Source organism: Atractosteus spatula, chromosome 12 (genome assembly GCF_055471065.1).
Source record: "Atractosteus spatula isolate fAtrSpa1 chromosome 12, fAtrSpa1.hap1, whole genome shotgun sequence".
Taxonomy (NCBI): domain Eukaryota; kingdom Metazoa; phylum Chordata; class Actinopteri; order Semionotiformes; family Lepisosteidae; genus Atractosteus; species Atractosteus spatula.
Genome location: NC_142717.1, coordinates 4,930,937 through 4,958,631, shown reverse-complemented (window position 1 = coordinate 4,958,631; position 27,695 = coordinate 4,930,937). Strand labels below are relative to the sequence as shown.

The 27,695-nt window shown below is 36.4% G+C and overlaps 1 protein-coding gene across 1 annotated transcript in view; it reads left to right on the top strand.

Annotated features, from left to right (window-relative positions):
* The window catches only part of emc2 (ER membrane protein complex subunit 2), a 43,054-nt gene that overhangs the window by 7,490 nt on the left and 7,869 nt on the right, over nt 1-27,695 (top strand). The window contains exons 3-10 of the mRNA XM_088929211.1: nt 1,246-1,310; nt 5,610-5,695; nt 6,902-6,959; nt 19,104-19,189; nt 19,342-19,401; nt 22,068-22,149; nt 22,434-22,544; nt 25,824-25,928. Coding sequence (XP_088785337.1) covers nt 1,246-1,310; nt 5,610-5,695; nt 6,902-6,959; nt 19,104-19,189; nt 19,342-19,401; nt 22,068-22,149; nt 22,434-22,544; nt 25,824-25,928 — 653 coding nt within the window. The remainder of the gene's footprint in view (nt 1-1,245; nt 1,311-5,609; nt 5,696-6,901; nt 6,960-19,103; nt 19,190-19,341; nt 19,402-22,067; nt 22,150-22,433; nt 22,545-25,823; nt 25,929-27,695) is intronic.

Here is a 27,695-nt window from a genome sequence, read left to right as displayed (position 1 = left end):
ATCATAAGCAATGAAATAAGGATCTAGGAACTTAAAGTTATAGGAAGTTTATTTAGGATTGAAACCAGGAAGTACTACTTTGCACAGTTGTGGATTTCTGGGACAAACTAGTCAGCCTCAAGTGGAAATATAGTGTTTCTGTTTCTTTAATGAATGACTGGACAAGACTCATGGAAGAATAGGCTACTAAGAAGCAAATGAGCAAGCTGATCTGACTGGTCACCTCTCATTTGTAGTATTAACACTCAAGAAAAATGGCTAAATGACAAATTATTTTTAAAGACGTGGGTTATCTGCTCAGGAATGCTTCAAATTTATCTGATAATCTAGGCAAGAAGAATTAATATATTGACTTGTCTTCATCAGTGGATTCTTAATTTGGTTTAGTCTTTGCAGTAACCCACATGTATCTTGAAGTAGACAAGGCCTGTTTTATTTGCTTGTGTTTACTTGACCCTGCTGTTGGATGATTTTTAAAGTAAGCATAGTAAATTCCAAGTAATGAAAGCAAAATGTCAATTCCCAACTACTGTGACAACAGTAAATGTTGGGGCAAAGAACCCGTTAATCTTGAAGGACTGAAAAGGGAATTTTGAATGGTATTTTGCTGTAATGAGATTTGTTTAATAAGATTAGCAGTGATCTGAATTCAAGACGTTTAAACACAAAGAAATGTGAATGGTATAAATTTGTTTGAATCTGCCAGAAAGGATGATGGTTTAATTAAACAATTAAAAATCTAATAAGGGTATCTGTTTTATTTATTTACAGCTGTTCATGTCATAATGTATATGTTAATAACCCAGGTCTGCATTTTGTTCAGCTTAGTCTTCATGTATGTTTTCTCTGACTTTCATATTCATGGTGATCATCTCAATTTTGACTGTCAGTGCATAGAACAGAAATAAATTATGAATAGACCTACATTGTGGTTTTAACAGGAAAACGACATCTGTGGATTTATTTATCAAAGTGTCAGTACTATTACAGTTACTACTAGTAAGCCTGGCATGCTTGTCTACCTCTTCATTTTAAGAGAGGTAATTTATAATACTTTTAAGTGATTAAGCCTATTCAATGCACCATTTATTTTTTCCATATGATCTTAAAACAAAACTCACTTTGTCTAATAGTTTACTTACAGGGAAGAAAAAGGCACTGTATAAATTCATCATGTTTGATACTGAGCTTGAATTTAAAATGGAACACATATTGAAACCGTCTCTTTTTTTGTGTGTTGCCCAGTTTGGATAATTTATGAGCAGGTGATGATAGCTGCTTTGGATTGCAGTCGGGATGACTTGGCCCTGGTAAGTTTTACAACCGATTCCACCCCTCACCAACCCCACAACCCTTTTATGGCCCTTGCTACTTTGTTGTATTATTTGCCAGAAGAGACACATGATTGATTTTTGGTCCAAAGCACCCTGCCAAAAATATCACTTTATCTGAGTTGTGGAAAACCTTATGCTGGCAAAGCAGTCTTAAGAGATTTGATTTAATCCCTCTTTGTATTTATGAACTTATGTGCAGGTTCGTAGATTTTTCCAAATGAAAAACAACTCTAATTTCTCTGTTTTATCTAATTGTCCTATCTGAAAATTATGCTTTCTTTCAGTTGTTTTCTGTATGTTTGCGGTGTACTCTTTTATTTTGTAGTCATGTTCGTACAAAGCATGACACAGGACATTTTGCAACACAACACTTTCTTAGAACTTTAAATGCTGGAAACTTCCTGATGTTGATTTTTATCAGAGTTAAAGGACCACAGTTTTTTTCCTGTTTTACATTTTGCTATTCCTAGCTTTAGGCTTTTTATTATAGGATTAAGCTTTCTGCTTTACCTAACAATTTTTCTCTTACAATTTTGTTTTCTTTTTCATTGCCTTTGGACTGCCACACGATATAAAATGCTCAAAAATATAAAAAAATGCGGTTTGTTTTAGGTATTTTTTGGTCATAAATGATTTTTTCAAGCTTCTAACTGCTGTCAGTCTAAAGTTTTCAACATCTACTTTTATCATGTACAAGAGACTTGATTAAGCTTTTAATGCTACAGCACTGTTTCATCCTTAAAATGTTCCACACAGATCCTTGCGTTGCTCAGATGTAAAGTGCTTTCAATGCAGCTTTTACCAGGGGAACTGTTCTGTTGTCAAGAACAGTTAAAAACAAATAAAAAATAACAAACACCTCTGTTAATATTCTAAATTGCCATAAACTCACACAGAAGAATCTTAATTAAAATCATTCAAAGGAAGGTATGATTTTATATAAATTTCTGTTCAGCTTTAATAAGCCTACAAATATAAGAAGGAATTAAAAAAGATGCAATAATGGCTAGACATACTGTATATCAAAAGAAAACAAGCAGAACTCATAGTAGGAATCGGGTAGCTGCTGTGAGCCACAATTCAGTGGACATAGAGATCAAGGTTGGTGTGTGAAGCCAGATTGTAGCTATATTAAGTTTATGAATCCCTTTTGTCAGGGAGAATTGGACAACTGTCAGAGTCATTTCCCTATGGAGATGGTTTAACTATGCTTTAAACTGTGTTTAAGACCATTAATCATATGGCCTTGTTGACATGAAATGAGTACAAGATGTTATCTCTGTGGTCATCTACAGTACCTACTGTAGATCTTGCATGTCTTCAAGTTTTCCCAACATAGATCGAATGACACTGGAAAGCTATGTTTTTTAAACTGTTTGAATTTTTTGCCACAGCAACAATATGTGGAATATATATATGTATATATACAATATGTGGAATCCCAACGGCATGGTTGCCTAATTGAATAATATTTCACTTTAAACATTAGCAAACTGTGTATCTCCTACTTGGGTAATGGCCTTTTTTGAGAAAGAAATGCATAATTTCAGGCTAGACTCCTCAACAGGGCAGGTCCTTGATCTTTCTGTAATGAGAGAAAGAGAAAAAATCTTGTATAGACAAAACATTACAGTACCTCAAAATACCTATTTTCATTTTACTACACCATTTACTGTATTTCTTGTTGCAAACTAATTTTTCCTATTCTGGCTTTTCATTTACAGGCAATGTGAAGACCTGTTTTGCACTCTGTTTTCACATCCTTTTTCTTTGTGTATTAATACCTTTACTTCTTTAGATTTTGTAAGGTGGGACAAATTCTGCATATCCTAAAACGTGAGACAGGTTCTCATCAAGAGATCTCAGTTGGAAACTAGCAGCATGTAAAAGGATGTTTTTGTTAGTGAAATTTCAGTTTAATTTATGAACCAAGTGATGCTCTTGTTTGTTGGCTAAAAGATCCAAATAAGTAATAGTTGCTTGGTTGTGATTCATTGTAGAATGTAAGTGAATTAAAATATTACTCATGTTTATCTAGGTGTCCTAGCCTAGCTTAAAATGTCGTCAGTATTTCTCTCCCAGTAGAACTTGGACACATTTTCTGTATTCCTTCAGTTGATGTCCAATTTTGAGAGATTAGAAACTGATGCATACACATTTATTTTACCTATTATATTTTATTAAAAATCTGAATGCTTAAATTGAAGGCTAAGGGTAAGATAAGGTACAGTAAATTCCACACAATACTGAAATAAATCGATTGCTTAAGTATTCAGACCTTTGAACTCAATATTTGGTGGAAGGAGCATTTGCCCCCTTTTCTTGGTATTTTTGCTCAAGCTACATACAGTAGATACGGTTTTTATGCTTTAAATTTAATATACATATAAATTAATGGCACAAAAGAGGGCATGGTCTCTATAGTTTTGCAGAAAATGAAAGTTCCTTCTGTGCTTGTGCAGAGCATATGACTTTATCTTCATTGAAATGCAAATACTGAGCCAAGAGTGTCAGATAATGAATTGCATGCAAACGTATACAATCGTTTGTCTGCACATAGAGTGATACCTCTTTGTCTTTTGTCATTTTTTAAGTTTTTTAAACCTCTACCATTTTCAGCAATGTGTTCATTTTAATTTGATGAATTAAGCATTTGACATGATTATAGTTCCATTAGAAATTTGTGAAAAATAAAACCTAGGGCTCACTGTTAAGACAATAAAATGGAAAATTCTGAAGAAGCATCCTGTCTGTGCTTTTAACAGTCAAGAATGTAGAATAGAGGATGGCCACGCAACAGCAATGGAAAGTCTCATTTTTGTCATGTATAATGCAACTGCTATTTTTATGTTAACCATTAGCTCAGAATGATGGATGGGATATAATCTGTTTATAGCAGGTGGTGTGATGCTTAATAGTGAACTTCTGCTTGCTTTTCTTGGAAATGACGTTTAGCTCAGAACTCACTGGAACAGATGTAAACACGTTTACACAAAATTGGGATATTTATGTAGCCTTTTCATTACAGTTTAACATTAGATGAAAATGTCCTATCTTTTTAAGAGAGAGATTTAAAATCTAACTGCAGTACTGACTTAAAGAATCTGAAAATACATAAGTTCACTTAATTCTAATTTAATTTATGATTTAAGCTTTAATGTCTTGTGTGTAGCCTATATTCATGAACAACAGGTGTGCGTACAGGGTTTAAAGGACAATGTTGTGTACACTACAACACAGTGGCAGATGTATGATATATGCTCTTTCATCAAGGCAAAATCTCCAGGTAGCGTCTGAAGGGTATTGTAATGGACAAACATAGAATTCACTGAAAGATCTGTTTCTATATAGGTAATCAGGAATGAGCTATGCAAGGCTCTGTGCCAGTCAGTGTGTTATTGTGTCTTTTTGCAGCCAGACTATTAGAGGCAGTGGAAAGAGTTACCTGCTGACCTTGCAGCTTATGTCATCGAGCAGTGGAGCTTTGTCGTCCAGACCAGTGAATTATAGCCTAGTCTGTAGAGTGATTCTTGATATTTACATATGGTGTATATATAGATCATTTGATCATCACCATTTTAAAGCTGTAGTCTGCAAAAGGCACTCCGCACTTACCTCACCAATGTAACTCACAGACAAGAAAGCTGTATTAATCAAATGTGTTCTTGGCATCTGTTAATCCATGTTTCAATTAAAGATAAAGGTGAAATCCTAGGTTGTTGAAAATTTCTCTGGCGAGTACAGATTAGATGAGCCTGTATAGTTACCTGAATTAACCTGTTCAGTATGGGGGGAATATTCTTGTTTGAAGTGTTGCATCAAGAGCAAGTCACCTGAAATCATTCCAGAACTGCCATAAGAAAAGAATGAATGAAAATCCCACATGAACATTTTAGCTCCATAATTAAGAGCATGCCTCACTATTATTGGGCTTGTGCTGTAGCTCAGGCAGACTGCATTCCTTAGTGAGGAGTTTTTCCCCTACTGGTTTATGTTACAGTAACATTACACTTTTCTCTAATTGGTGGGTGGCTGACTAATATTTGACTTTTTTTGGCTAGCCCAAACTTTGAATGTCACTGATTATTTTTCATTTTAAGTAATTGCATGAGAGGGCCTCTCGTTTCGTTACATGGAGATGTGAAGGATCAGGAATCTAGCAGTGTATATAAAAATGATTTTCCCTGAAAAGAAGCAGGGAAGGAAGCTAGCAAATTTGCTATACAGGGAATTATGCTCTAATGCCAGGTTTAATACTTGATTTCTTTCTTGCAGAGCTGTCTACATGAATTGCGGAAGCAGTTTCCAGGTAGCCACAGAGTGAAACGATTAGCAGGCATGAGGCTTGAGGCTTTGGAAAGGTAACTGGCATTATCATACTGTCTAGTCCATTTCCTAATGGAACTTCAGAAAGATCTGACATAAAAACAGTCTGTGGAAGAGCTTTGACATTGGCAGCATGATACATAAAATGTTAATGATACACTACCTTTGAGCGTAAGGCCCTTAGACTTACACCTGTCTTGTAGAAACTATACAGTTATTCGCCATTGTGTGCTGTAGCGTATACATAATGGCAGCTCCATGACTGATCGTATGAATGACTGAATGGCTGGACACGAGATTGCCTCCTGGCCCTAAATGACGAAAATCAAATCCCCTTCCTATGTTTGTGCCTGTTGCTATTAGAAATCCAAAATGTGTAGTCAAGTAATAAAATGAATTTGAAAGAGGAATGTAATAGTAAGCATTAGTGTTTAGTGTTAATGGGAACCAGAGTGCTTCTGTGTGGGTTGCGGGCGGAACAGTTTTTGATCATGGACTGTTTGGCTGTAAAACCATAAGCGCTGCAGATTGCTTTCAATAAAAACAAGTTAGAATTCATCCTGACTTGTGTATTTAATGTAACAAGTAGCACGTTTGTTTTGCTCACAATTAGGAACATGATTTTCAAAGTTTATAACTTTTCCCGTCTTACTGACAAATGCTGTACTACTTCAGGGCCGTAACAGTACATTTCCACAAGTTTGGATCTGAATTATTGACGCAGATCCAAATAGTTTTCAAATCAAATTAGACAATCTATCCTTTTCGTAGTAGATGTTATATGAGATTATATATAGACAAGTTTTAAAACAAGTAGAGATGTATAAGTCTGTACAGATTTCAGCCTCTTTTAAGACAAGGTAGGAAGCAGTCTTGAGACATAAATGAGCAAAGTAAGAAATTGTCTTTAGATAATGATAAATACAGGTGATGTTTTAAGTATACAGTTTTTACCTGTGTACAGTGGTGTCAAGGAAATCGAATTAATCAAATTGAAGGACATAATTGAAAGCATAACTAAATGTTTGGTACAGTGCTCTTACATACTGTCAAGTTTCAAACCCTGAAAATCTGCTCTAAAGTGAAATGCGTTTCATAGTTATTCATAATAACAGGGTGTTGGTTAAGATATGCACACATAGCACTTCTCATTTAATTTTTGTGTGTTGTCCCACACTTATAGCATTGTACGTCTGTGTATTTGACATGTTTTCATGTAATTATTTAAATTCTTTACCCAGGTATGATGAAGCCTGCAAAGTATATGACACAATATTACAAGATGATCCAACAAATACAGTAAGAAATCCTTATTTTATTGAAAAAATATTTATTCAATTGTCTGCAGTCCATCTCGGGTGTAGTTCTCCCTCTTGTGCTCTGTGCGTCAGGAATTGTGCAATGACCCCTATCTGGATTAAATGGATATCTGATAACGGATATTGGATTTTGCTAATGTTTTGTTAATTGTGTATCACAAGTACTGCAGCGTTTGCCTAATGACAATGAGACTATTATGATTCAGTTTATGGAAAAACATGTACATATCATTATATAAATATATGATATTTATACATATATATAAATATATTATATAAATATCATACGGTATATTTCATGTCACATTGAAAGAGAGAAGTCTATTGAAAAATAAAAGCTAATTGTTCTGTAATACTGAGTGGTACACAGGTCTTAAAAAGTCATGTTTGTGAATATGTGCAGGGGTCTTCGTCCTTCGTCCTAGAGGGCTGGTATATTGCTAGATTTTTTAGCACTAGCACCTTAAGACCGAGGAAGAAATGATAAATTGGTCCAATTAAGCCAATAATGAACTGATGTAGATCATTAAGAACCGAGTTGGAAGGGAAATCTGCAGATACCAGCCCTCCAGGTACAGACATTTCAGAGGTAGTGTATTCTTGTCCATTTTGTTCCACAGACTGCAGCCATATCATATTAAATCACAATGTTACAATTGTAGGGGTGGCTAATGACTGTAAGCAGACTCATTGATCTTTGGAGAGGTGGGTTCTCACTCCTGATTTTGATTCCACAGGAGCTCTTTACTTAATGGAATCCTCAGTTGAATTACTCAGTTTTCTTATTGAAATTTTGAAAACAATTGGAGAGCTCAGGTTAATCAGATTATTAGGCCATTTTTAAGATGTCAGTGAAGTTACTGAGAGATTAGGTGTTGCAAAAACCAGCAGTTAGGTGGGTCTCCAAGACCAGGATCGGAAACGCCTTTTGTAAGACCCCCAGTTGTGTTGGAAGCAATAGTTGTTTACGTGTGAAATGAAAGTTATGGTTTTGGGCTGCTACAGACTGTTGGACCTGGTCTAAGTTGATCACTGGTGCTTCCTGACAGTTTTGGTTGTGCTGCTGGATTGGGAGTAGGTGGGTCGGTGGACCCCGTATGTTCCAGTGACTTCACAATGAAACGTTACATTGAGATTGCCCGTTCCCACTTCCTTTCACTGAGTCGTGGCATCACTGCAGTGAAATTAAAACAAGAAAACTGTGCATTTTGCTTATCCATGCCTAACCATGGCTAACCACCTAAGCAGGTGTGAGCCTGGTCAGTACCTGGATGGGAGACCTCCTGGGAAAAACTAAGGTTGCTGCTGGAAGAGGTGTTAGTGGGGCCAGCAGGGGGCGCTCACCCTGCAGTCCATGTGGGTCCTAATGCCCCAGTATAGTGACGGGGACACTGTACTGTAAACAGGCGCCGTCCTTTGGATGAGACGTAAAACCAAGGTCCTGATTCTCTGTGGTCATTAAAAATCCCAGGGCGTTTCTCGAAAAGAGTAAGGGTGTTACCCCGGTGTCCTTGCCAAATTTTCCATTGGCCCTTACCAATCATGGCCTCCTAATAATCCCCATCAATAAATTTGGCCTCATAACTCTGCTCTCCTCCTCGCTGATAGCTGATGTGTGTTGTGCATTCTGGCGCACTATGGCTACCGCCGCATCATCCAGGTGGGACTGCACACTGGTGGTGGTGGAGGGGATCCCCATTACCTGTAAAGCACTTTGCACCTGTAAAGCACTTAGCACTCTGGAGTTTCCAGAAAAGCGCTATTTAAGTGTAAGCAATTAATAATAATAATAATAATATTATAATATAACCATGGAACATGCAGACTCGCAAATACATACACTTACAGTGGCTGTAACCCCTTTGGACTTTTTCACATTTTATTGTGTTAGAGTAATGGAATCATAATGTATTTTAGTTGGAATTTTTTGCTATTGATCGACACAAGAGATCTGTTTTATATTAGCAATAAATATGGGATGATCCGCAGAATTTTGTTTTCATTTTGAGATTATGAAGTGCTTTGTGTCGTAATAAACCCCCTATCAACACTCTATGTTGTATTGTAATAAAATGTAAATCAAGTCCAAGGAAGGTGAATACTGAATACTTTTGATAGCCACTGTACCATTCTCAATAGGTAATGAGCACAAAACACTTCTGATATTTTTTTGACATGGTCTAAACAAGTCTCTCATAATATAATACTCAAATTGGGTTGGTCACTAATCATTAACATGTAATAATTACATGTTAAAATGTGTTTCTTGCTGGGAATGTTTCAATATATATTGTTTACTTCAGTTACAGGGACTGTTTACAACAGCTGGTAGTTGTTTTTACAATGAACTACTTGTCAGTGTTGGTAATTATAATTACACAACGTTACAACCACTTGGCTGCAGTCTGTTAATGTTTATTTGTAATATTCTTTATAGAATGATACACTCCTTCAGTTGGCTGTGCTGCTTTTTTCCTGATCTGTTCCTGACCTGTATCATATTCCAGTCAAAATGTTTGTGATTTCCAAATTTATTCAGTGCTTTAAGTATTTGTTTTCTCCCGAATATATGGTACCTGCTGCTAATTGTTTCCATAAGGACATGTGGCCATGCAAAAAAATAAATGTTTAAAGAGTTTCAAAAAGAAACCATGACCTTATTTGTTTTGGCACTCCTGGAGACATTCAACAGTTTCTTCTATTGCGCTGACACATGGAGTTGCTTAAAAATATTAAACATTTTAGCTAGGCTGGCAAGTGCTATAAATGAGGCATAGAGGTTTGTTCTTGCAACCCGTGTGAGAATTCCGTATCGCACTGGCTGTCTGATTCAGACAAATAGAACCTTACTGACAAAGTCAATAAACTCTTGTTCACACTAATACAGTCACCTCCTTTCTTGTCCAGTGCGATAAATTAACTTCCTTATGAATTACATTCAGCTGTGGCATTGTGTAGTTCACTTACCCTTACATTTTACTCGCATAGTTATAATTTAGTTGAGTTGTTGTTTCTATTGGATGAAAACATTTTTCTGAGTTTTGACGGGATGGAAAAGTGTATCGTTTGTTTGCTTGCAGTGAACTTCATATGAGAACTTTTAATTTTTCTGTCCCAAGTTACTCAATTACTAGCATATTGCGGTGTGTACAAGAACCTAAGTGTCAGTAAATAAGTTAGTAATGCTGTCAAATGATCTGAATTATTGTTCTTTTAAAAATTACCTTGTCCTGCTGTTCACTTTATCTGAGATACATGTATGCAAATACAGTATATATAATCCAACTTGCAATTTAATTCCATCTTAATTTAAACACGTATATGTGTGTATTAAATTGTAAAATCTAAATAGAACTAAATCTGACTTAGTGTTACTTGTCTCATTTGTATAGGTAAGGATACAAACAAGATTGCGATCTAGTTGATTATAAAAAATAGTATTTCGAAAACTTGTGTATCATAAAATTCATGATCTTTAAGGGTACATCTCTCTTTTCTTGAATCTAAAATAATAAAAAAATCAGTAATGGTTTGTTTTCATGAAAACTGCCCACTATAAAACATTTTAAAGTTTTTTAAAAGGAGGATACATAAACCAAGTGTATTGTAACTGAATGTGAATGCCATTAAGAGTTCTCCAAATATAAAACAATTCTATCCTGGAGCAAAAATATTAAATAGTAGTGTGACTTTTCTTTCACGGTTTCAGTTTTACAGTTAAAATTGAAGTACACAACAAAGCTGTATCGCTGTATCGAGAGCAGTAAATTAAATCTCAGAGGCAGTTCACTTGAATGATTACTTTAAAGGTAAAGAAAACAGGAGGTGTTCTGTGTGGACTACCCATGTCTCTGCTGTAACCAGATGAGATTACTGTTTCCTGATTTCCACAGGGATAGCCATCCTTGAGACCTTGGCTGGGTTTCATGACCAAAGATTAATGGAACAAACTATACCGCAGCAGTGTGTGAATGAAATGTCCTCTTTCCCCCTTTTTACCACCTTCATCAGTTTGGAATTACATCATTTGGGCCACCTGTCTTTACCCAGAAATTAAGTGACACTTATCTTCATTTAATATGATTTTATATTGAAAATAAAAACTTGGAAAGTTGTTGACCACAGGAAAGACTGGTGAGGCATCCCAGAATTCCTGGTTGAGATTCGAAATTGAGCTGTTGTAATTATAGCCTGAAGAATATATGTGGTACCCATTAACCAAAATTGTTGAATCAACAAAAAATATTCAAGGTTTTTGCCACGGTGGTGTCCAGAAATGTTCAAACTCTTCGCTTTCCAGCTGCTGTTGAGTTCCAGTACCTACAGCAATGATCTGCCTATTTTGTGGTCAACTTGTGTATAACAATTCTTTCCAACAAAGAACGCAGTACATTTTTCACTTAATAAAAAGGTGAACCCTAAAATTTGAGAAAATAGTGTGTGCATTTTATTAGAAACTATGCATCAAAAAGCCGCTGAAAAGGGTCAGTACAAGCCCAAGAGATACAGCAAATTTTGGGGTGTTCCGCGGTGAAGATGGCTACGTCTTTCATGAACCAGAGGATAGCGAACTTGGTGCCCCTCTTTTCTGCGTCTTGGGCAAGCTGTTAATATTCATTTCTACTAATTTTTCATATTATTACCTAACTGTTAACACCATGACATTTTCTTCCTTGTTCAGCTTCTTCCCGACTCCATTTTGATGAACCTGTTGGATTGTGTTGTCTTGGGAATATTGAAAACATGGAGGTTTTATCAGCCGTGCCAATGTAGCCCCAGTGTGAAATGGCTGCTGTATATATGAAAAGTGGTACACCACAGTGGGACGATTATGGGTAGTGCTTAGCTGCAGATACTCAGATAAGTCTGTCGTAGTATTTTTTAGTCTCCGGGGGTTTGCCAGATCTGAATCTCTCTGGGATTCTTTGAAAGTTCACCATAGATTGCTGAAGAGCAGCTCATCGGTGATTCGTTTTGAATAACCAGTGGTGCATCATAGGAATCAGCCCCTCAGTCATTTTGAATCCATTCCTTTGACAGTCTGAACAGCAAACCACTTGGAAATGGTGATGAGACAAACGAACGGGTCACGAGTAATTTGGAACGTTCACATGTCCTTTTCATCAAATCCACCAGTGGAGTACCCAGAGTAAATTTCTATTTGACTCCATGTCAAATGTTTTTTTTAAAACACCGTTTATCCTTTTAGAAACTTGTATTCTCCAGCTCTGCAGGTGTGAGCAATGTTCGGAAATTACTGATTGAAACGTGAATTTAGAAAAGTGTACAGGCTACAGTTGTACTCTGTACTCTGTCATATGTATGTAATAAAGACTCAAATGAGAATTCAAATTCACATCAAATGGGGATTGCATATTGAATGGAAAAAAGAAAGTAAAATATTTATTTTTACAGGTATGGTAGGATGTTATAGTATGCAACAACTGGTTAATTATCGTTATTGATAAGTTCAGCCAGCATTGCACAGTTTGGTTTTCCTGTTTGATATTGACAAGGGTATATCTTTTTAGTATGGGGATGTACAGGGAGCTAATGATAATACAGTACACTTGTGTATTGTGTTACCACGACTGTATCTTTGTGTGAAGTAACTAATAAGTAAACAATACTTTTAAATGTACCAAGTATTATAATTTATTTGTTTCAGTTTGTGTGTTTACTGTGAGGGAGTTTATAAGTGCCAGCGCTATTCTCAGTAGTAGCTGTACTATTGTCTGCATTCATATATCATTGCAGTGCTCTCTGTACTAGCAGTCTTCACAAAGAATGAGGAAAAGTCTTCGGGGAGAAAGTGAAAGGGGTCTTTCTAGCCTAAATCATAGAAACATACATTATTGTTTTTGTTTCTTGCAGCCTTACGTAATGGCAAGTACAGAGGAAAGGAGGAGGAGAGGTTGAAGAAGAATATAGTTTGTGAGGTAATATGGGCTTAATTCTAGAAGACGAAAAGAAATAGTCTGCTAAGAGACTATTTCAAGTATCTGGAACCTGTTTTATAGTCAGTGGTGATCTCCTGTACTGGGGTGAACCGCGTACGGGAGAGAAGGAGCGCAGTAACAAATTCCACGAACATGATAGGGCACCACGATACTGCTGGCACATTCCCATCTGCTTGGGGGCATCTTGGCAACGGAAAACCATAGAAAGTGTAGTATGGCCTAATTTGTGGTTTGGCACAATAGCAGAGATAACTAAATATTTCATGCCTTGTCCTGTATATCCGCTCTACCAATAATTGACCTTCTTTTTGAGCATATTTCCATGGGTCTGGGAGGAGTCTTGTCCAGGATGCCTAGGGCACATGAACATATCTTGGTTACCGTAGATTATGCCTTTAAACACCCTGAAGCGATCTCGGCAAGAAACACGCAGTGTGGAAATACAATTAGTGCGTGCTACGAGTACGTGAGGAAAGATTTTAAGCAGTAGTCTAATCTCGCAGGGCTAGTCCTGATATTGCAGCTATTTTCAGTGCCTCACAGGGGTGTGTAGCCAGTGGGTAGATGAACTCATTGACCATCCTGGCACAGTCAAGTGTCTCCCCACTCTTGACCATACGGAAGGCGACTGGCAAATTACATTAATCACGTCTGCCAAGGAAAAAAACTGCCCTAGCCCCCACACTAACCTGCAGCTACTAGACTGCTACCACCTGTTCCTTCTGAGACTTACAGAAAGTTGGCCTCAACACAATCCATTGGTCTTCTGTGTTAAAGACTGCTGTGTGTCTGGCCTCCAACGTTTCCTTTGAAGCGATTCTTTCTGCAGACCAATGCTTCTGAGTTTGGATTGGGGCCATCCTCTTGGAACTGGTGAAGCTGACTGTATCTTTATTCTTGGTAGACTGTTGGTGCCATAGATGAAAAATTGCCTGATGGTTAAACGAGAAAGCTTGGCTGGAACATAGGCTGCTGAGGTTTTATGCTATTACCCATGGGCACAGACTTTGGTTGTAGACCATGCATCACTTGGCTGCACTCGAACAAGAAGGTGAATGCCAGAATAATGTTGTGCTTTTTGGGTCTCCAGCCATATATATTTGAGGTTGAACACAGGTCAGAACAGGCGTATGGTAATTTTCACACCCTTTCCAGCATGCATTGCTTCTTCCCATGTAGTGCAGCTGGGTGGGGGATATCTGGCAAATCAGCTTAAAAGGCACTAGAAAGGCCAAAATCAGATATTAATGATTTAAGCACATGCAGACATGTCTAGGGGAGCTATGCCTTTTCAAACTAATTAATAATGCAGTGTAGGTCATTGGTTGTATAGAGTTGATCTTCAACTCCTAGACAGACTGGTTAAAGCCTCAGCATGCCACAGCAGTAGAGCTTTTGTGAATTAAAATAAAACAGGCACCAGTGTAGAAATTTGAGGCATTAGTCTGTGTACAGTGTGTTTTCAGCCAATTTCGTGTGTGTGGTTCCCTCAACACACTACCTGAACATGGGAATGCCCACACCATTCAAACATTTTTACCTTTCCCCTGCATTTCAAGGGTCAGAGAACCACCTTGACTTTTTCTGCTAATGGAACCCACCAATGTGCAGGCGTGTTTTGTTATGGTCTCGAAGGATTTCCAAAGCACACCGATACAGATAACATTACTAATTTGTTGAAAAACATTGTTTCAGACATTGACGTCCTGGAATAGAGTCTATTCTATAGAATAATGTGAAGAGTAATTACTCCCTGAAATAATAGGGCCTTGAGTTGCATATTCTCAAAAGAGGAAGGGTGGAACACTAGAATTGGTGTGATCCAATTAGTGGAAGATCATAGTGATCTGTACTAGGACCACTGTTCCTTGTAAATTTATAGCAATGATCTGGATTCTAGTAAGTCTCCAGATGATAAATTAAGAGGGTTAGGAAACACTGCAGAAGTAGCCAGTGAAGTTGAAAATATATAGATAAAATTCAAGACTGGGCATACATCTAGCAGATGACATTTAATGTAGACAAGTGCAGGGATTGGCTTACAGGTGACAAACATAAACTATTAATACCAAATGGGGAAACTGCTAAATTGAAGAGGCTGTTGACACATCATTTACATCTCCAAACAATGTGGGGAAGCATTTAAAAGGCCCAGAAAACGTTGGAAAGCATAGATTTTTAATCAAGGGACGATACCTTAAAATCGTATAATGCACTATTAAGACCTCACTTAGAATGTTATGTACGCTTTTGAAAAATATTGCTGATCAGGAATCAGTCCAGAGATGAGCAACCAGAATCGGTATTGGGCTTAAGCCTTTTTAGTCTTGACAGAGTAATTGATGAGGGGACCTGAAACAAATTGTCCACATCTTTGAGGTATTTGAATAAGTCAACCCAGTGTGTTTCTTCAGAATGAAGACTGAAACACAAGCCGGAGCACACAAGTAGAACTGGCTGTCTGTGAAGGCACCTCCTTACTCCAACGTGTGCTGGTGGGGAAAATTGAAAAGCATACCCCACCATGTTGTTGACGCTGATGCCCTGACTTATTTAAAGATCAGGCTAGGTGTGATCCTCTTATTTTTTAACCTTTGCTATGTTCTTAAATGTCAGGGATCCCAACACATAGCATTGTACAAAGAAAGTTGATGACAATTGATTTGACATCGTTCATCGTCTGTTTTTATAATCCGGAAAGAAATGAATACGGAAATGTGAGTGGATGTCAGCCAGTGATTTGTGCAGCTGAGTTTTAACTGAGTGGCCTCCGAATCTCAGTTGCATGGCTGTGTTGATTGCAAACGTGATGTTTCATTGTGTAGATGTGAATGAGAGGTATTGGGATAATCCAAGGACATTGCTGCCATGTCTTTCTAATGAGAACCAGGAGTGATGCAAGCATTCAGATTTTCACAATAAGCTCCCTGAATGCTAATTAAAAAAGAATCATGACAACCGGCATATTAGTCTGTCTGCCAGGCTTTGGATCATAAGTTTAAAAAGAAGTGGTTTGGAAGGGTTCAGTATTTAATAAAGTACTGTGTGACATTCTGAACTACCTACTTCCATATGTTTGTGAAAGACCCAAGTGATTCTTAAAACCCAAGAGGAAGATGTGCATTTGAAATATGTCTTGTAACGTTTTTGTAGTGCAGGCAAGGATATCCACATGTTCAGAATTTGAAGTGAAGTGATTATTAATTCACAGTGGCTCTCACAGTTTCAAATCCCCATGGAATAAAGTAGTAATGTAAGATGAGTTGTTAGAAAAAATGAACGTTTTGTGCTGTAGGTAATGTTTAGAATGAAAATCTGTGTTTTTTATGTTTTGGAAATTGATCTTGATTTTAAAGGTTCTTGTCTTGATACTACTAGTATGAAGTAGTCTTGATACTACTTTTCGCTTTCTGAGATAGAGGTAGAATCATTTGCATTTAGCTGTATATGCTTGATTGATTTTCTTAACTTTGATTGGAAGCTGTTTAAAGGGCAAATCTCAACAGCTTTCAATATGTTTATGATAAAGGAAGCTATAATCCTAAAAATGTCTTGCATTGGGCTGTAATAAAAATAAAAAGCAGAATATATATTGATGTTCATAAGTTTTTTTTTACCCTCAATGTGACTTTCTCATTAGGAAGTTCAGCAGTCTTATACATAACATCCCCTCTGCACAGAGGACCCTAATTAAAGCATATAAATGTTAATTGGAGGAGACACAAGCTCCTATATAACTAACATCATATATATATATATCTCATAAATCATTCCTGGTGAAAACCCCTCTTGAATGTAACTTGCTTGGCCGGCTCTAAAAGAAAATCAAACAGCTGTTCTCTGGTCTTTTAACCTTCACACTAAGTCTTAAAATTGTCCTGCAGACCAGTGAAAAAAAAAAAAAAAAGACTTAAAAGTCTGAAGAGATGCCGAGGAGGTGGAAGTAACAGTGGAAAATGGTTTCTGTGATGTCATCCAAGAAAATGAGCAGCTTGGCTTTAGCACCTGAATGTTTGTGTGGTTTAAATTAGCAGATGCTGATGGAAATGCATTTGAAAAAAAAAAGTTGGAATTTTAAATCCAATAAAATACCAACTCCTGAACTGCTTTAAATTACACTTGGTAACCTGCTTACTATTACTTCACTGTTTTCCCAGATTTTGGGAGGTAGTCTGCTTTAATCTTCTAGTAACAGTTCTGTTGCATTGTCTTTTAAATAATCAGCTTCTGACATTGACACTTTTTTGATCTAACAATGCTTTGTATGTGTTTTAATTCAAAATATGTAATATGTTCTGAATTATTACCTAGAAAGAGAGCAAGTTAGGCATAGTTTTATAAACAGCCTAAATATTACGTTTAAGCATGGATTCTGGTCTGACTGCACGGTCTCCAAAGTCCATGGAGAAAACTGTCCTGTAGGTATACAAAGAAGTAGTCTTTGCCTTTCACCTGTCATGGCCTTTTCCAAATTCTCTGTGGAATGTTTCAGTACTGTTCCATTATCTATATGTTTCTGATGTCATTTGCACTGAAATTTGAGCCTGTTACATCCTAATCAATTGCGCATACACATCTTATACGTCAGTCAGCTTTGAAATGCACTAATGGTTGGAAAAATTAAGGTTGAAAATTCTGTCGGCTGATGTTTTTTTACAATGGTTTATTGCCATTAGTACTGCTGTTTTTTTTAACTACACATGCATTTATTTGGCCCGTTGAAACCAAGTATTTGTATTAATTTTGAGGTGTTAAGTTCAGTTTTCTGGAGTGTATCATGTTAACTTTACAATTTAAACTTTAAGCTTTACGTTTTTTTCCCACCACGAAGTCATTGGGTTCGTTTCCCATGCTGTTTATGTTTAACTAGGTTCCCTAGCAACCTGTAAAGATTCTCATTGATGGGTTGGGAAAGGAAACAATGAATCTGTAGGAAGCTGAAAGAGATTTGGTCTTTATTTCACACAGCTTTAGCTACTGACTACTTGTGAATACATCAGGAATATACTGTTCAAGTTCAAGTCTCTGTATAATTACTTGTTAATTAGTATGCAGTAATTATCACTATTAATTCATGTGTATTTACTATGTACTCAAGAAAAACGTGCAAAAGAGACTGAACCTGGAACCAGACCATTCCAAGATCAGGCTAGAGCTTTAACACAGTAAATGTAATTTGTCATTTGGAATTATTTCTCTTGATTGTGTGCAATATATGGCCATACTTATTTAATGAATTTGTATTTGTCACAAAACTTTTGACTTTTTATTTATCATGTCTCTTTAGAAAATGACAGTTTAGAAGATTGCAATATATGCCAGGTCTTCAGTTTTTTATGTTTTGCGATTTAAATGTTTATAATGCAATTTTTCCTTCATCATAAAAATATATTGTACTGTTTTTTTTGGGGGGGGGGGTAGGAGTCTGTTGGTTTACTTCCAACTATACTGAAAAGGATATTGTATAGTTGTTATTTTAAATATAATATTTATTTTTACCCATTTATTGCTGTTAATGAAATGTGTACACGTTTAAGCTTCTTACTATTGCAATTCAAAGTAAAACACCTCTCTTCTGTCAGAAGTCAACATTTTTCTTTCTTTTAAATTAGATTATTAAACCAAATTAAATTTAACTATATTAATTGATGATTTAAAATGTTTCAACAGTAGTTGCAAATAGGAAAAAGACTTATTTTAATTCTTATTAGGAGAACCTATTTTGGATACAAGTCAGATTTGTGAAGATTGACTTCGAAGTGCAAAAAGAGTTTTAATTTGTGCCGCAAGAAAGAGTGAATTCTTTTAATCCCTGGGCACTGTCCCAGAGATGCAGGCCTTGTGAGTGACTGAAAGACATTGGGGATGGATAAAGATTAGGCCCCCCTGCTGCTTTCTAATTATTGGAATCTGAGAGATCATTTATGAGGATGAAGTGATGCATGCAACGTTTGCATCGAAGGCATAGCACATGTAACATGATTGCAGAAGGGAGATTTTCTGACTCTGAGGGATGTCATGGGGAAATGCTTCTAAGCCCAAGCCGTGGAATTCCACTAACATTGAGATAATAATTTGCTCAGTCAAATTACCTTCTTTTTACCCCTCTTTAACAAACACTTGAGGAATTGAGACCTTAATCCTCGACTAATGTCAATCCACAGGCTGCTAGAAAACGCAAGATTGCCATTCTGAAAGCACAAGGGAGAAGCACAGAAGCCATCCGGGAGTTGAATGAGTATCTGGAGCAGTGAGTGTTTTACAAGAGGATTGAGCTGTGCATTTCTGATAAACCTTTTTTAATTAAAATGAAATTTGCATTTTATTTATAATCCCCCCCCCCCCACACACACACACCTCCTCCCTTCGTTTATGTATGACATATTTTTTTCTCTCTTGCAGGTTTGTTGGAGACCAGGAGGCTTGGCACGAACTTGCAGAACTTTACATCAATGAACACGAGTACTTATTTTTTTTTTCCCATATGATTCATATGTTGGGCTTGCAGTGAAAATTTTAGATGGTGTTTTTGTGACATTACACTATTTCACAAATATAAAATAACAAACCGGTCCTGCCCCCACTTCATTTTATTTTGTAACATGATAATACCGAGAACATTTGTATAAAATTCTCATTTATTTTAGTTGTCTTTGTTTTCTTATGTCTCCGATACCAATATGGGTTTTGATTAGCGTAGTGCAAGACCTACTTTAAGGTAAGTAGCCATAAAACTTGCTTAGTTTTCTTTTACATGTTGTTTTCTGAACTCCACTACAGTGGTCAACAGCTTGATCCAAGCGGGTTGTTAGACATCACAATAGGCCATGAAATGCCAAGCTCTGCTGGAGTCATATTGAGGATTGTCCGTGTTTGTTTCGTGGAATCAGAGTTTAATAGGATTTCAGTTTAAGCCCCTCATACTTGTAGGGTAAGAAAGAACTTCCTGTAGTCCTGCTGATAACTGAGTTGCTAGGGGAATTGTCTGTGAGACAAGCATGGTAAGAAAATCATTTCGTATGTGTCACTTTTTATCCCTTATAATTGTTTAGAGCTAAGAATTAGTATTTAAGGCCTTCAGCACTGCCTAGTCTGTCACCCGGGTAGGGAAGTGACAACTCCAGGAATGTTGACTGCAGTAAGGAGCTGATTATTGGATATTTAATGTTTTTGTCAGAGGTTTTTATTGCTGTAGTGGCAGGAGGAAATCCCAGTGTGAGAGGATTAGCTCAGAGCTTAGTTCAGGTTTTCTAATATCACAGTATTAATTCCAGCTCCTATCTAAAGGCGTGTCAATTTTTTTTTGTGTGTCGCAATCTTTACTTTCCTGCTCTAGATTGTATCACATTATTGCCTCCCTTTTCCATGGAGAGAATAGCCCAGGCAAGATTCCCAAGAGAAGGTGGAGGCCCTTTCCAAACCAGAAAAAAAAACTGGCTGAGAAGGAAAGAACAGAAACAAATAGTCAACTCTTGCAAAAAGATCACAGGATGCTAAATATAAACTTGTCCCTATTTATAGTCTGCTATAATTGAACCGTTAAACAGGATTTAAAAGTTGTTTTATAGGAAGCAAGGAAAATAAATTAAAATGATTTGTTTGTACTCCTGTTAAATTTACCATAAAATATGTCTTTAAATGCTGTGAAGGAACAGTTATGGTAAGATTGTACAATGTTGCTATGATGTAAAATAGTGCGAGGGACTGAATGTATTGGAATGTTTTAAACATAGTTTAAATGAAAGGTTTATACTGTTCACTTTTATATCACATAGACATTTTATTTCCTCTAGTATTTGATTGCCTGCAAATTAACTTGAAAGAGTTTGTTGAAACTTGGAACACCATACATGATCTTTTTACTGTATTTAAGTGGCATCAAATTTGGTGTGAGCTTTACTTCAAGTTAAAAGAGTTACCTTTAGTACGTACCAGTTTGGAGTATACAAAGCTGTTAGTATATCAAGTTTTATTTGTACAGTGTCCTGACAATATGCACAGCACTGGCTGTGGTGTTTCACAGATAAGCAGCTTTAAGCAACTGAGACTGCTGCAGGAGAACATATGAAAGTATTTATGAAAAGGAAGCCATAATTGTAAGCAGGCTGCGACCTTCAGAGTCGTCAGAGCTGATCAGCTCCCTTGAACCAATCTTAACTTTGAAGTCTGTTAAATAGACATTAAGTGGACTAATAGCCACTGTATTTCATGTAGCATAATGTCTACATTCATGTTCTGCTGAAGTGCTTGGGCATTGGATTGAAATTTTCGCTGCCCGGTGATAAGATTACACAGGGATTAGCTTTGCATATTTGAGTCCCATTTTAGTTTTAGAAATTCACATGTATGTGAGGTCACATAAGAACTGGCAGTATGCAGGCACTCTATCTGTGTAAAATTTGAATTGCATGCACCTTGTACAAAGTACTTAAATACTTGCACAATGATTGTGGTTAAGAGAGGGTTTATGAAGTACAATTTGACATACCAGTTTTGTCCTTTTCATCTTCTTCTAAAGCTGCAGTAGTTTCTTGGTGTTAACATCATGTTCTGTGTTAAATTACAGTAGTTATTCACATTTCGTGATATTTGAATGATTTATGTTTTTGAATTATTTAAGTGCAAATGCCTAAGAATACTTGCTTGAATTTTAACACTACAATAATTGATAGTTACAATGCTGTTATGTTCTACAGTTGTGGGCTATAATAATTCAAATATGGACTAAAGTTCTATAATATTACTGATTCAGTGCATTCAGTGGAATGGCATGTGAATAAGAAAACACAATGGGCTTCTCCTTCCTACATCTATACTTGTCAACTAACACTGACTTTCCTGGCACCTCTAAATAGCCTCAACTGAAATTCTGCACTTCAGATTATAGTTTCCTTAGAGATCTGTACTAGAAAGACCTTTAGGAGCAATTTGGGAAAACAAAATATCCATATAAAAACTGTACGGGTTGCTGGTAATAAAATGGATGGATGTTTTATTGAAACATTTTTGAAAATCAGTGTCACTGTTATTGTGCTGTTAGTTGTGCTTTCTCACTGCATGGTAAAAAAGTAGGATAGTTTCTAAATGGAAAAAATAGTAACATTAACATGTTTTTTTGTGTGCTCAAGCTATGCGAAAGCTGCATTTTGCTTGGAGGAGCTGATGATGACAAATCCCCACAATCACTTATACTGTGAACAGTATGCAGAGGTGCGTATTTCACCAAAAAAGTCCTTTACTTCTGAAATGTTATTTAAGATTGAAAAAAAACCCTGCAGGATATCATTTATGTTTTTGTTAACCTTTAACTGAGTGCTAAGTTTATGCCACACAGAAGTTCCAAAAAATGACGCATTGTGATAGCGGACCTTTTCTGAGGGAATATAAAAAGTAGCAGGGTTTTTTTGTTGAATATTCAATAATTTGCATATGAAAGTATTAGAGTATGTTTTTAAGGGAACATGGATTGTAACTCTTCACTGTTTGTTTTCTAGGTTAAGTACACTCAAGGTGGAATTGAAAATTTGGAACTATCTCGGAAATATTTTGCCCAGGCGCTGAAGCTAAACAATAGAAATATGAGAGCTTTGTTTGGCCTTTATATGGTGAGTTCAAATATAAGTCACAGTGTCTTCTCTGAAACATTAGTTTTGATCAAATGAACAGTTTTATTCCAATCTGCTGGCTATTGCGTGTGAAGATATTTTCAATCCATTTAGGAATGGAGGTAAAAGTGAAGAAGAGACGTTGGACATCTTATAAATACATAGTTTTATCGCATATGCTTAATTAGAACTCCATAATATTGACAAAGTAATTTATTACTTTTTTTATATAATTAAAATGCAAATTTCTCTATATAAAAATTTTTAAGTTGTAAGTCATAACTATAGAACACATGTAGTGCAAATAATAGGTCAAAGAACCAGAATTTAAACGCGTATGTTGTTGTGCTAGAAAGTTCAATTGTAATTGTTTGATTTTATTTAATATTTGTCTTTTTTTTAAGTGAATGTGTGCTGCTGTAGTGTGCCAGCTTTGTTAACACCTATTGTATTTTTATTTCCTGATATCTAATGAGAATCCCTATTCAGCAAAATTTCATCAGAGTGAGAGAATAGAAAAAATAACTTTTATTCTAAAATCCAAAAGCAAGAAAAGGAAAAGCCATGCTACTGTATTTAATATTTCAGCAGATACATAGAAAAATCTTTAATGTTCTGCCCATTTCAGTTTTCTGGGGTTTGTGTCTTAGAGATGATGGCAATAACATATAAAAGACATAGGATTTGTGGTTATGAGTGTAGCTGTTCTGTGGCTGAAGAGTATGATTCACATTTTTCTCCTTTCACCACACGTTTTTTAGGAATTGTCAAGCTTGTCAGCAGTTGGTATCTGTAGTGTTTTGTAAATTAAAGCACATCAAGTGGTGATATGCCTTCTCCTGTACAACAAAAACTTTTCAAAGCAGCTGTATAGCCAGTACATTATGAGATCATGCAATGTTGTTGCTAATAATTACAAGTATTATGATCTGACTGTACCGTTACAAACCATTGAGGGTATGTTCCTTTGTAGTTAGGGCCTCAACTAAGTCATGGCAAAACTACTAATAAATTGGAGCTCTGCTTACAGTATATGATTATGAGCTGAAGTGATAAAAGCACCGTATGCATATTTTGCATATCCTGATTTATTTTACTATTACTACGCAGTCCTGCAAATCAAACCAAAGTTCTAAGAAGATCACCTGTTTTAGGCATTTTTTTTCAGCCTACACTCCATACTAGAATCAGTTGTTATGTTTCCCCAGTAGTTTTTCTGCGCTTAATACCATCTCTGAGAGAATTTTCTAGCACAGCAACACAGCTTGTGTTGGTACGCTCTTCTGAAATCCTTTGTCCCCCTGCAGTCCAGATTTATCCAGAGCAGAATGTCTCATAAAAGCAACACAAACTAAAGGCTGGATATACTAGTAGGTGGGAGTTACATGTGCAGATCTGACTGCTGCTGTTTCGGAGGGAAGTCAGGAAAAATAAACAGTCTGCACCACAACACCCAGCGGCTGAAGTACATGCCGTGAAGAAAACCTCATGTCCTTACGTTCGGGAACATGCAAAGAAGGAAATGACTCGCTGTGGTTCTGTGTTTAGCAGTGTCGTCTCCATGCACTGCTGGAACTAGCAAAAGCAGCCAAACATTGCACAGTCCTTAATTTTCAGCATATAGCAAATTAAGTCAGGTCCTATTTCTAGTCAGATTGTTAGAATTAATATTGCTCTTTACTGCCATTATCATAAATCAGTTCTACTTCGGAAAAAATCTTATTAATTCAAGAAAATATTGATATATCTTGTGTTCCCTGTATGATATTAATCTTGTATTTTAAATACTCCACAAAAATTAGTGATCAAATTAAAAAATCTTTAACCACTGAAAATTCCACTGAAAATAACAGAAATGTTTTTGTTTAAAACCACTGGTATTCTGTGTTAACCGTTATTAAACTCAGTTCCAGATGAGAAAACTTCACATGAGCATGATGAAACATTTAAAAAACGATGGATTTCTTAGAACGCAGATACTCAATATGAAATTTCAAGACACATCCCCAAGAATAGGCTTGCATTTTGAGACCATAAGTAATTGTCCAATGCAATGTAAATCAACAAATAAGGAAACTTTTATTACTATCCTAAAGAAAATAGTTTATACGGTATAAAAAATTGTCACAATGGACATTAGAACAGTTGTCTAAAGAGTTGTTTAATACTATAACAATTCAGCCAAATCTGAAATGAAGGGTTATTCTTAGGATGTTTCTTCAATTAAGGAAGAGGATAAGCACCTAGTATTATACGATGCATTTTTCTCTGGAAATCAAATGGCTGAGAAGAATATAATTTTACAACAAGATAAATATTCCAGATGTCATTTAAAAAGTTTACAAATAAAAAAGGACTCAAAAATATTTCAGAGCTATTTAGGGAGGCAAACGTAGTAGTCCTTTACCAGCCCTGACTACCCAGTCTGCCTGACCAATGTGAGGAAACAGTTTAGAAAAACAGCCACACATTGTTAACCTACCTTTTATGCAGTAAAATTGCAATGTAGAACACTGGAGTTTTTCTTTGCTGAACTGGCACGCCATTTTACTGCCACTACCAAAATGTTCCATTAAAGCTTCTGCCTACCTCTGCTGTATACGTGGGCTTTACCACTGGCGAATGGGAGACAGAACCAGAATTCATCAGGATGCACCATCTTTGCCAACATCTTGGGAGGAGTTCTCTGTGTTGTTGCACAACGTGCAGTAGTGCGGCCAGGCGATGTTGAGTCATGGGATTAATATCGTAAGGGCGTCTCTATTTGATACGGGCACTTCTGAATGTTCTGATTGAAAATCGGGTTTGTGTGTCTTGCATGACTCTTAATTTCGTTAACTGCAGTTAGGTGCAAGTTGTTTCGGTGTCAAAATGTTCCTCAGACGGTCCTTTCTGAATCTTTTCATGTGGTTGACAGGGTCTGGTCCTGTCTGTTGGCTTCATTAGTAGTGCCTATTTATTTTGGAAGACAGAAACTGAATTTCCTAATGTCCTCATTTTCTGATGTTTAAGCTAAATGTTTCCTATTTTTCACTGCAGTGTCATTGAACCAGATAAGTCGACTCCCATGTGCCATGCGTTTGTACCTTTTATCATTTTTTACTCAAGATGTGATAATCTGAAAAGTTCATGTGAGTCGTAACATTCTTCGGTTCATCAGTTTGCATTACATAACCAATTGTCCGGAGTGACAATCCGCGCGTTTGTAAACCTAGTGTGCATAAACTTGATTTGGCTTTCAAAAACTGGTTTCAACCTCTGTGCCATCTCTTTCTACAGTCTGCAAGCCATATTGCTGCTAACCCTAAAGTGAGTGCGAAAGTGAAAAAGGACAATGTGAAGTATGCTGCCTGGGCTGCTAGCCAGATCAACAGAGCCTACCAGGTTAGTATTGAGGACCCTAACCCATCCCCATGTTTTCTTGCAAACCTTTCTGCTTCATTGCCTGGGTATCTTTGTGGTTGGCCTGTCTTAAGACGTTTATTGCACTTACAGTCTATTGCTGTTGCAAGATCTTCTTAAACTGGGAAAATATTTTGTGCACATTTTTCCACTTGGGCCTTCAGTGATTCAAGTGAAACCAGCAATGATTTTTTGAAATAATGGTTACAGTGTGTACATAATAAATGCCAGTAGTCTCTCCAATATCAATAACCTCTGCAAGCAGCCTTGCTGTTGTTGTGCCGTTAGGCCAAGTGCCAAATAATAGTTCTGAAGTGGGAGTTCACCTTTCCTTACAACACCCTTTAAAAGGTGTAGTTAAAACGAATGGTGCGATTCTTTACTTTCTTATATATTTCTGGTCACGTTGTACATTTCAGTTTTGATCAGGAGCAAGCAGGAGGGGCAAAATAAGAACATGTTTGGGAACAGATTCTGACAGAATTAGCTGGAATATTCAGTCCATGCTTAAACATTTTTTTTCTCCAACACACCAGAGCCAGTATCAAGCTCTTTTGAAAAAGAGCCAGTGAACTCGTACATGCACAGCTCTACACAGTGCCTGAAGTGTTTACGAAAGTCATGATTAGTTTTTCACTAGATTGTAATTTATAAGAGCATAACAGGTTGCAAAAGAAGAGCTGGCTATTTGGCCCATCTAGCCTGTTCGGTTCTTAGTAGCTAATTGCTTGGGGAATTTCTTTCAGCTGTTTCTTGAAAGAAGCCAGGGTTTTGGCTTCAACAGCGTGGCTGGGTAGCTTGTTCCATACTTCCACAACCCCTTGTATAAAAAAAGTGCCTCCTGATCTTAGTTTTATATGCGCTTCCACGTATTTTGCAAAAATACTAAATTACTGTGTATTATGATCATCGCAACATGTCTTCATCTGGGTTGAATTTTAGTGCTCTTCCATTATTGTATTAAAAATCTGTTTCAAGCGCTCTGTTTTTAATCTTAGCAATATATTCACGTTGATGGATGTGATTTTACTTCATTGCCGTAGAGATACAAGTGAGGCTGAAGTACATGTATTGAACACTTGCTTAAAACAAACTATACTGTTCTCTGAAATGTCTGTTTATTATAACCAATATTAAAATTGCTAGTAATTAACCAGTAATAGCTAGACAAAAAAAGTTACAAAGAACTATATTGGCCGTATTGCTGATTTAAATCAGTTTGTCTACTTGAATGAATTCCTTACCCTTGAGTTTTAAAATTATATTTCACTTCATAAAAGTGAACAGTGAAATTCTGCTTTGCGTCATTCCCTTTTATTTTTCATGAAATTAAAATTCTTAATGATTGGGAATAATTTACATTTAACTTAGAAGACTAATTTTGTTTAAAAAAACCACACCCAGTGAATAGATTGATTGCTGGTTTCTAGAACAATATCTTAAACATGATGATAAAAAAAAACTCACTCAATTTGACAAACATGTCAACTGAAAAACTGAAAAACTTTTTTCAATACACTCAGTAGCTTTTATGTGTACCCTTTTTGTATAAATGCTTTATACATTTAAGGCTCTGGAGTAGGGCCTGGTGTGAGCCATGCTTCAATTTCAGTGCTATTTCATTTGCTGCTATGCTCTTAGATATTATGAAGAAATATTCTAGATTAGATTGGATTAATTTAATTTAAATTTTTAAAACTAAGAAATGACTTTAACCCACTACTCATGAGCTCGTGAGATAAAAAAGTT